Source organism: Takifugu flavidus, chromosome 19 (assembly GCF_003711565.1).
Source record: "Takifugu flavidus isolate HTHZ2018 chromosome 19, ASM371156v2, whole genome shotgun sequence".
Lineage (NCBI taxonomy): Eukaryota > Metazoa > Chordata > Actinopteri > Tetraodontiformes > Tetraodontidae > Takifugu > Takifugu flavidus.
In genome coordinates this window covers 6,107,681-6,118,305 of record NC_079538.1, presented here as the reverse complement: position 1 = coordinate 6,118,305, position 10,625 = coordinate 6,107,681, and the positions used below count along the sequence as shown (strand labels likewise).

General features: G+C 45.2%; 1 protein-coding gene across 1 annotated transcript; it reads left to right on the top strand.

Moving 5' to 3' along the window:
- Positions 1-8,928, top strand: dusp10 (dual specificity phosphatase 10). Its single transcript, XM_057016943.1, has 4 exons — positions 1-296; positions 1,262-2,109; positions 5,182-5,550; positions 5,720-8,928. The coding sequence occupies exons 2-4, from the start codon at positions 1,308-1,310 to the stop codon at positions 5,983-5,985; spliced, it is 1,437 nt and encodes a 478-aa protein (XP_056872923.1). The 5' UTR covers positions 1-296; positions 1,262-1,307; the 3' UTR covers positions 5,986-8,928.
- Positions 8,929-10,625: the final 1,697 nt, after the last annotated feature.

The following is a 10,625-nucleotide window of genomic DNA, read 5'->3' as shown; positions in this document are numbered from 1 at the left end:
TACACGAGCCAGCCACAGAGGCACGCGCTTCGCCCAAGTCCCTCCCGCTCGTGGGCGGGGCCTCACTGTACCAGCGCCTCATGTTAATTTTTAATGACGCCGCTTATTGGCCGACGCTGCCGTCAGTCACGCTGCGTAACCCGTGTAGGCTGGCAGACTTCCTTTAATATTATTTGCGGTGGAGAGCAGGGTAAAAGTACTACTGAAAAATGTTGCCTCTCCACGGCAGCGGGACGGACTGAATGGAGGCAACGTTGGCAGCCAGCGGAGATAACAAATCCGTCTGCAACACAACGGTAAGGACAATTACAAGTTTTGCAAATGGTGTTTCCATGAGAAGTTGTGGCTGAAATGCGCAGTCGCTGAGAATTCAGATGTTTTTATAATTAATGAAGACAGTAGAAATGAATTTGTCAGCACTGCAGCCATTCGGTCACAGCGGCGTTGATTATACTTGCAGTTACTTTAAACATGAAGCGTTTTATTACGGTTGTCATGACACCCCATCAATGCGACAGAGTTACAATTTACACAAGATGCAAGCGTTGATTAAAAAAAATACCCCAAAAACTCTACATGATACGCGCCACATGTGAATTTCGAATGCATTTCATGCCGTGCACGGCTCATTTGATCAGTCCGTCTCCTCCTTGGAGCTATATTACATTCTAGGCACGTTCTCATGCCGGTTTCCTCAATGAATTTTGTCCATGAATGATTTCTGGCTTTTTGCTGAAGACGCACAGCGCACAAAGACGTCTTTACATAACATGCCGTGCTGACATGCTTTTAAAATCCTGGTGGCTGCTGAAAGAAAAAGAATAGCCATTAGGATTTATTAGGAGTTTCTATTTGAGACCAAACTGCAGCACAGCATTGGATGCAGTATTTTATTTTTCTCATTTTTTTTTGTCTACCTCTCTCTTCATAAAAGCTGTTGAACACCCAGCACGGACGGCATGAAAAATTCAGCATTACATGCACATGAGCAATATTTGATTCGGTTAAAGGGTGCTCTGTGATGATTTTGGTCTTTATTATTAGTGGCCAGTCTGTCACGCCTAAATTTTTCCCACCAAGTTGGGTGTAACCCTGCAGGTATTGACTTTGCTAATATTTGGCTCCAGTACTCATTTGCATGTCAATCAGACAGACAGGAGGTCATCATTTGTACTTTCAGGTTCAGTTACTGCCCACCAATGGGTTTTTGCAAAGATTCCCCCTCACATCTCACGCTCTTGAATGTTTTTTTTCACCACAGAGCGGTTTGTTGACTTCTCCGTAAACGTGCAGCCTTCAGCCTCCCCATGCCTCCATCTCCCCTCGACGACAGAATTGTGGTGGCTCTGCCAAGGCCGATCCGACCTCAGGAACTCCATTTGCGCCTGGACACCAGCTACCTGGACGCCATCACCAGCAGCGGCAGCAACAGCGGCAGTAGCAGCAGCGACGCAGTCATCAGCACCACCGTGGTGAAGATCCAGGCGACAGCCAATATTGTAACGTATATGCCCTCATCCAAAGGCTCCACGCGCTCTTTGTCGTGTGGATGCAGCAGTGCGAGCTGTTGCTCTGTGACTACCTATGAGCGGGACAGCCAGAGCCTCAGCCACAGCCCGGTGAGCGCAAGCAGCCCCAACCTCAGCTATGGCGCACCCCCAACGCCCATGGTCAGCAACCACGAAGCATTAAGCACCTCCAGTCTCACTCCAGGTACTTCTAAGGCCCCGTCAACCGTGAGAGTCATTCATCCCAATGAGCTGGCCAAACGGATGACCTGCTGCCCCATGGGACACCCCGTGGGGCCGGTGCCGGTCATCATCGACTGCCGGACCTTCATGGATTACAACAAAAGCCACATCCGTGGGGCGGTGCACATCAACTGCTCCGACAAAATCAGCCGACGGCGATTGCAGCAGGGCAAAATCACTGTGCTGGACCTCATCTCCTGCCGCGAGGGCAAAGACTCATATAAGGGCATCTTCTCCAAAGAGATCGTGGTTTACGACGAAAGCACTGCGGATCCCAACAGGCTGACGTTCTCCCAGCCTTTGTATGTAGTCCTGGAGTCACTGAGGCGGGAGGGCAAAGACCCCATCATCCTCAAAGGTACAGTCGAAGCAGGCGGTGTAGTGCCAGCGTAAGTTAATGGTAGGGTTGTCAAGGCTCACGGCAGATGAAAATAAAACGTTTCCTTTACAGAAAGAGCAAATTGCATCAGCTTTAGTTTGACCCTGGAGGGCATAAATCAGACAAGACATCCTAAAGCAATGTTCATCATCGCTACAGTGGCATCTTAGCAACAACTGATACGTATTGATACAATACGAGTGTGACCACATGATGGTGTGTGTGTGTGTGTGTGTGTGTGTGTGAGAGAGAGATAGGCCTTTTAATCCTTCCTTTGTATTGTTTTGGTCAGCTGGTTTTGGCTCTGTTTTCATCACTGCTTCAGCACCCCCAACCTCGCTCGCTGTATATCAGATCCATGTGTGTCCAGGACTCCTCACACATGTGCACACACGCCTCACCTGACTCCTATATGGCATCTTGAGAGGCTTGTAGGCAGCGAGCCGCAGCGGTTAGTAAATAAAGAGGCTGACTAAGATAACATCCCTGCGTCGCTGCCATGTTTTCTATCTTTGGTGTGCGTGTTTGAAGTCGCGTGTTCAATCGAGGGGGGGGGCAGGGCTGGGAGGGCTTGCCGAATGCCCCTGAGCCACATTCTCGCCACAAGATCACAGCACCTTCATCTCCTCTTTTCCTTTAGTCTTCGCGTCCTCTTGAGTCTGCTTTGATGGCCTCTCCAGCCTCTCATCCTGAACCAATGTGCTTGTCAGGAAGCCTGCTTCATCTGGTTTTTCTAAAATTCCCGTAAAGTCTAAGCCATCACTTCATTTGAGGGAACCAAACACAACCACGGTTGATTGATTTTTCTTAAAGGAATAACCATTATCTCCCACAGGTCTTCATTTATGTGTGATGCTTGCCCACATACTCAAAAAGAGAACTGACTAACTCTGGAGGCATGTTGATGGGAACTGCATGATTTGTTTGAAAAGGTTAATGATATTTATGTTGACAGATATTTCTGACCTTGCCTAAAACATCAGAAATCCTATTGAAATAATATTGAAATAGCTTTTAGGACATTTTCAGATTTTTTTTACTTACTTTTTCTCTGTAAATTTACAGTTGCTGTATTTCTCTATTGCACCAGTCACTGACGTGATGTTGGCTTTGGTTATGATGGAAAAGCCGTATTGATTTACTTTTATTAATTTGTGATAGATACAGATAAACAAATCTGACTGGACTGGCAGGAATTTTAACACTTGTATTATAGGTTTTAATTAAGTGGTTGGCGCACTAGGGGATTTTTGTAGTTCCCCATTGAAGTATGAAAGTTAACTCACTGTAGCCCAAACTTGTAATAACAGTGACATATGTGGAACGTGTGCATGTAATTAATAATTTACTCACGTTTACTCGGTTACCGCCATGTTTTGCTGGTGCTTTTAGTCAGAACATTTTTTGTTTTCAGTATGTCACAGTACATTTAATCCATCTGAAATGCAACACAAGGGTCAGAAAGGTGTAGAGAAAGCAATGGAAACGACAGCTCTGTGGGGTGACAGGCAGAAACGGTGCTTTCTAAGCAGGAACTGAGCCTGCGGCTGGTGTATGCGGTAACCACTGTTTTCATGTGTTCCTCCTTGAGCTCATTTTAGACATAATAACAGGCGGTCACACTACATTTCATCTTACCCTGATGTGCTCCTTCTGGAGATTCTGTTATTGCCTGTCTGTTATTGTGAAGGGTCACATGAAAAGATGAAATTTGGTTTGAGCAGAATTCAGGTTTTATATTTCAGGGTGTGCTACACTTAGCTAATCGACTGTTGGAAAAAAGTGGCTTTGTAAAAACATGATTTCACTGTGGTGAAAGGTTCGATTGTATAACCTAGACATTTGGTTTCGGTTAAGTCTGAGGGCTTGTGAGCATAAGTGACTTTGTTTTTGAAGTTCATATTGATTTTTTTTTCCTGTTCCCCCAAGTACCCTCCAATACAACAACACATTTAAACAGGTAGTGTGTTAAAATCTTTGTAAGTTTCCCCAAACAAAAGACTGAAGTCGCATTGACCTGAAATAGAATAGGCATTGTAAATTAAATTTATTAAGGATCTCTGGAATGGAACTAAGCTCAGAAGATCACTGGAACATACATAATCGTAATTTGAGGAAGGATGCTGTAAAAATAATGGCTTGTTTATCACCTTAACATAGCTGTAGCATGTGAAGAAGCTACTGAGATCAAGGTGTCAAGGAAACAGTTGAATGAATGACGATATTTCAGTGTAATAGCTCTTTTAGGTTAATCAATAAAAGTGCCTGGCATAAACATGTACGAGTGCAGCAATATTATAGTAATTCATCCATTTGATGACTAATTGTAGCAGACATTAGATGCCAGTAAGTGCTTCATTTATTTTATTTACTACAGTGTAATTATTACTGAGATGAGGGCAACATCAAGGTAACGACCGGCTTGTTTTATCATGGAAAGACTGTTGCAGCCGTTGACCAGAGATCCTCCCCCAGTCGCCAAAGAGGAAGCTGCATGATGACCTCACATGGCATGATGTCAGCTCTTCCATTATGAACAATGCAACAGTTTATTCTGCGTGCGTGTGTGTGTGTATGTGTGAGAGAGTGTGTGAAACCACAACAACTGCTAAAGGGAAACTTTGGCACACTGGCAACAGGTGCAAACTGTTATTTGGAGAAGTGCAAATGTCCAATGGGAAGTATTTGTAACTCCAATGTCATGCATTTACCTACAGATTAACGGAGGGGATTTCTCACACAGTCGAAACTGTCTTTGCAGCTATTTCAGTACTTGGTGGATATTTTTTTTACTAAAAATGGTATTATTTTGCCATTTTGCCTTTTGGTTTCAAGATGACTGAATGATCAGATTGGTTTAGTTGCCTTTTTACACCATTTTGAATTGATTAAACTGCATTAGTGTAGCATACCTCAGTACACTTGGCCTCCACAGCATTAGCGTTAGCTGTCTGAAAAGACAAGGTTTCAAGCAAGGTTGGCTGGGATGTTGGAGGGGAGAATAAAGAAGTTCTCAGTTATCTACAGTCTTTTGCTGCTGTTTGTGTGCAGGAGGCCTTAGCTGCTTTAGACAAAGCCATGAGAACCTGTGTGAGCACTCTCTGCACCTCCACGAGGGTTTGGACACTGGTGCAGCTGCCGGCCTGACTGGGGCACTACCTCACTCCCTCCCCTCCACCCCGGACATAGAGAACGCAGAGCTGACTCCCATCCTGCCCTTCCTGTACCTGGGGAACGAGCATGACGCTCAGGATTTCAACCTGCTGCAGCGATTTCACGTCGGCTACATCCTGAACGTGACCACCCACCTGCCGCTCTACCACTATGACACGGGCCTCTTTGTCTACAAGCGCCTCCCTGTCACGGACAGCAACAAGCAGAACCTGCGCCAGTACTTTGAGGAGGCCTTTGAATTTATCGGTACGGCATTTGTTGGTATAGTTGAATAAGACTCAAAATATAAGACAGCGTCACTTATCTCAAATGTCCTCTCTTTGAAGCTTTCGGGTCACACCTGGCACCTCCAGGTTGTTCGAGTTTAAACAGATCAACCTGTTATTGTGTTCTGATTTGACGTTTGTCTCTGCAGAGGAAGCACATCAGGCTGGTATGGGCCTTCTGATCCACTGCCAGGCAGGCGTGTCTCGTTCAGCCACCATCGTGATCGCCTACCTGATGAAGCACACCTGGATGACCATGACGGACGCCTACAAGTTTGTCAAAACCAGGAGGCCCATCATCTCCCCCAACCTCAACTTCATGGGTCAGCTGCTGGAGTTTGAGGAGGACCTCAACAACGGAATAACGCCACGAATCCTCACACCAAAGCTGATCGGTGTGGAAACTGTCGTCTGAGCGGACACTTGGACTCGCACTCTGACTCTCTTTCTTCTCTCACCTCTTACTTTGAGAGAAAGCCGCTCCTCGATGTGCTCTGGAGCGCTAGAGCCGCCGAGCTCCTCTCGAATCTCCCTGGGTTCGCTTCAGACTCTCCAGAGTGCCGCAGCTCTGGGTCGGCGGTAATGAGAAATGCCAAAAATCCCAGTTGTTGGACCTGGCCACGCTCCCGGAGGAGGCACAGTATGTGAGACATGGGGATGGAGAGGGAGAGAGGGAAGATGGTCGACAGAAGCAAATGGGAGAGTAAAGGAAATCCATTTGGAATAGATACTCTGTTTGCTATGAAGCAATTATAGAGATGGTTTATGTATGCAGACTAGTGCGTTTGGCCATGGCAGTGCCTGTCCTTCAAACACATTTTAAAAAAGAATGGTGAAGAGTTGCGTAGTGCTATTGTTCTATTTTTATACAGGGGCCTGTGGGAGCCGAGCCCATGGTGGCTATCTGTGCAATAATTTCACAGTGGAATGCAAATGATACATGTACATACTGGTAATGATGAAAAACCTCCAGCCCTTCGCTGGAATGCCATTTTGTTGTCAATATAATTACAGTTGTTCAGTTCTGTATGTTTATAATGCAGTTACGCTAATAGATTTTGTGTGTACAGGCAGAAGAGGGTTTATTTTAAGTGCAGCTTGTTGGGTAAGGCCAGTCGTCCGCATATTTCCAAAATATGCAGAAAAACAAACCCATATTTTGTGTTTGCTTCTTCATTTCTGCCATTCCTGCATCCTCTTTGGCAATATCTGTCTGACAGCCATACGCGCTTTTTTTTTTAATGCATGACTGCCGGCAGATAAATCAACACTTATATAGGTTAAAATAGGTGAAACTTAATAAACAGGGCTCCCAGGTTGCTGTATTGCGACAGACCAGAGGGCTTTCCCTGCCTGCTTGAACTGCCCCCCCCCCCCCCGTTATCCTTGATCCCATTTGTGCACGACTCCAGTCTGTCATTATGCACTTAACTCGGCGTCACACGCCCTGAATTTGGAGCCATTATTTTGTCCATCACAAGGTAGCAAAATTGAGATTTCGGCTGAAAACACCGACTGTGTGAGCCGGTGGCAAAGTAGAGCAGTGTCGCTCTTATCAAATCGCCGGCAACCCCCCCGCCACTGACATGAAGCCACAGTGAAGTGGGCTCGCCTGCCTTGCATAGGCAAGCACTGCCGTCACGTGCTGCTCTAGTGCCTCTGCCGATGCCTTAATTCATGTGTCATCACCGGGCCTGTGCTGGGTGCAGCATCACGTGCGGGAGAATACAGAAGCAGGTCAGATTTGTACTCCTAGAAACCCCCCCGGCTGTTGCACAACACACAGATATCACTTGAGGAAAGCAGTTGCTTCTTATTTACATTCAAGAACAAAAAAATGCCCTTTTAATGTGGTGTGTGGAGTCCTCACAACTCTTCATACACCTGGATTTTTGGTAACAAAGTGTAGGTTTTGTCATTGCATCAGTGTTTCCAGTTTTTTTTTTAATGAATTGCTTTAGTGGAAAAGATAAGCATGACGGTTACGATCACCCAGTAGAGAAGCATGCACGTTCCCTCCTTTACCTTTGCGGATGGAAAAGAAAGTTTGGAGACTAACAGCAGCTGAAATAATAAATATTACTTTAGCGCCACAAACGCATCTTTGAACACGTTGGTTTTGATATAATAAAAAGGGCTGTAATCATTTGAATGGGCAAGTCCTTGTTAGAAAGTATCATTGTTATTGTTATTTGCTCCGCTCCATCGTGTGCTACGGTTGTTCTGCTTTGTGTTCACGCAAAAATAAAGCACAGGGCTAATATCTCGTCAAAAGCATGCCAGAGTCTATTTTAGTTTCTACAAACCTTCAACGTACACCTGTCAGTAGGACGTTTGGGAGGGGGGAGGGGGGGGGGGGGTCGCCAAACCCACCACACAGTGCACATGCTACAGCTTTGCGGCACTCACAAACAACAATAAGCTTCAAAGAAAAGAAAAAAAATTCATGCTATGCAAACAAAAAAGAAATTGTAACGGACCCTCGTGTCCTTAATGGCGCGTCCGGCCAGGTGTCTGCGGAACAATCCGCGCATGATTAACAGTTTGCAGCCTCAGATTGATGTGAGAATCTCTTTTTTTTTCTTTCCCCAAGTGTGACAAAGATGTGTCAGGTGTTTGTGTGGCGACGTGTCCTGACCTATATTTGCGTTGCTGTTCTTGTTGGTGTTGAATGGTGCTCCGTGATGTATATATAAGGAGAGTGCTTATCATCTGAGCCAATATATATATTCAGTATATTAAAACTGTACCTTTTTGTCCCATTGCTGTTTCCTACAGCACACGGCTTTTGTATGTAACAATTTCTTTGACTAAAAATGCAACCGTCATACTGTACTGGGGGGGGGGCAGCATGCCATGTGGTCCCGGTGTCTGTGAGGGACTCTCGCAGTTATGGTGCTGTCCGTCTTTACCACACTGATCATTCTGTGGAGGCCATATCTTAATGGAAAGCGCCAAAAAAGATTCGCTGTCATGTTGTAACAGTCCTCTTAATTCTTGAATTAAGGACATCCCCTCGTTTGGGCTCAGAGGCATCACTCTCCGCTCTGTCCTTCCACATCCTTCTCTGTGTCTGTAGTCCACAGTTGCGTATATTCAGTGTATACTGTAAAATATATCTATTTTCTTTATATGCATATATTCATTACTATTTTTGCACTGACATGGACAAATGGGTTCATTTTTTTTCCACAAAGGGTGCTATAATCATGGAGGCCTTCTCCCACACCTCTTTTGCATGTCTTGCTCAAAATTGGTTTGTCCCACACTTCTTATACCAAGACTCTTGTTATGGTCGCAGCACTGTACTTTTGTAATCCTGACTTCTCAGCTTTGAAATAAACAGGGGAGGCTTCAAGTTTTGGTTGTTTTGGCTTCTCAGGGTTCATTTTCGCTTGCTTCCGACATGCAGGAACTGCAGATGCAGCCCGAGCCGGTCTTTGTTCTGTGAGTACAATAGGAAGTGTTTTACCAGGCAGGGAGTCCTTGAAGGCCACGTGTTTATTAAAAGTGATGCTTGTGTCAATTCTGGAGAAAGACTAGAAGAACAGAGGGATGGTGAGGGTTACCTCTGCAGAATATTAAAGAAAGGGAGATGGTTTGGAGGCATATGGATGGGGAATCTGATGGATTTGTGATCGTGCTTCTGGTTCTAAACATATTAGCATCAGTAAACATCCACTCCGATGCCTGCTGAACGCCTCCCTCTCCCGAGGCACCATCGCCGTCTTGCTTTTGTTTTATTGCACACGGGATTGACGTTATCCATCTCCCTGGCAGCTGTAATCACATCTGTTGTTTTTTCTTTTTAAAACACCACCTGCTCTGTGCCAGAGTATCACACATGGAGGGATTAATGAGAAGACTGCGGGAATTATATGTATTATAAATTGAAGCATTAAGTGACTTCAGACTCAACTGTTTCCCTCAGGCTTCTTCATGGAATTTAAGGAAGCAGCACCTCAAAGGTAAATAAAAACTGTACATAAAAACAATCCTGTCAGCATGTGACAACATTTGGTAATAGCTCCAAAAATACCAGATGCGAATATGTAATTCAATGTGCTTCATATTTGAATATTCCAATGTCATTTTTGCATGTGCTGCTCTGCGGTGGGTGTAGTGCCCTGTCATTGGCAAAACCATTTAAAGAGCTGAGTTAAGTTACAGCATGTTTGGTGCTATGACTCTGCTCTGGAAATTCCCGGCTTCTCCGCCTACCTTCCTGGAGCTAATGCTAAGGCGGATGTTAATGCTACGCAGCAAAAGCCCAGCCTGCATGAGGAAATGGATGGATAATAACAGACACCAATATTTAATGATCAAGATCCCAGAACAAAAGTAGGTTATTGGGCATTTTTTCATAAGTTCATGGTGGAGTTTACAACCATAGTTGTGAATTCTTTGCACTTGTGTCAATTCAGCCACGTGTCACATGGCTGCAGGAGTTATAAATCTAAATTTACTTCAGGTCTGCAGCGTCTGCTGCCTCGTGGCAATGTGTGTGTGTGTGCCTGTGTTTAGATGGGGGATGGGGGTTGGCCTGAGGGTCAAGATCTCTCCATAGGAACATGCTCAAAAATAGTTTTTAGCGTTGTTTCTAATTACAAGTGATGAGTGCCCGGCCTCATTAATCCTTTCCTATCAGCACTGGGCAGGCTGGTAGCACCAGAATAGCCCTGATCTCTGTGCTGCCGCACTCCAACGAGACCTTCATGGACGTATTAGGCAACGCAGTAGAGGAGAGAAGGAGGACTTACCTTGTCCCCAAGTGCACACACAAACACAAACACACACACACACACACACACACACACACACACACACGTACGCACACGCACATACAGAGGATAGTGATGGTGAAATAAAGCAGAGTATCTCTGAGCCTGCACTGGTCACCATCAGAGATGGGCACTTTGTCACACAAAGATATGTTCATATGTCACCACAGTAACACATTGCTGTAGAAAGGCTTCAATAAATACCAGCTCGTGCTTATAAAACGATGCATTAATGCAGTGAGTCTGAATGAATTCAGACACACAGAGTTATATG

What these genes read in the sequence shown, in the direction of transcription:
- dusp10 (XM_057016943.1), top strand. Translation starts at nt 1,308, where the DNA reads ATGCCTCCATCTCCCCTCGACGACAGAATTGTGGTGGCTCTGCCAAGG. An exon ending in AGACCCCATCATCCTCAAAG is followed by an intron (nt 2,110 to 5,181) that starts GTACAGTCGAAG and finishes GTTTGTGTGCAG; the next exon opens with GAGGCCTTAGCTGCTTTAGA. An exon ending in GGAGGCCTTTGAATTTATCG is followed by an intron (nt 5,551 to 5,719) that starts GTACGGCATTTG and finishes TTGTCTCTGCAG; the next exon opens with AGGAAGCACATCAGGCTGGT.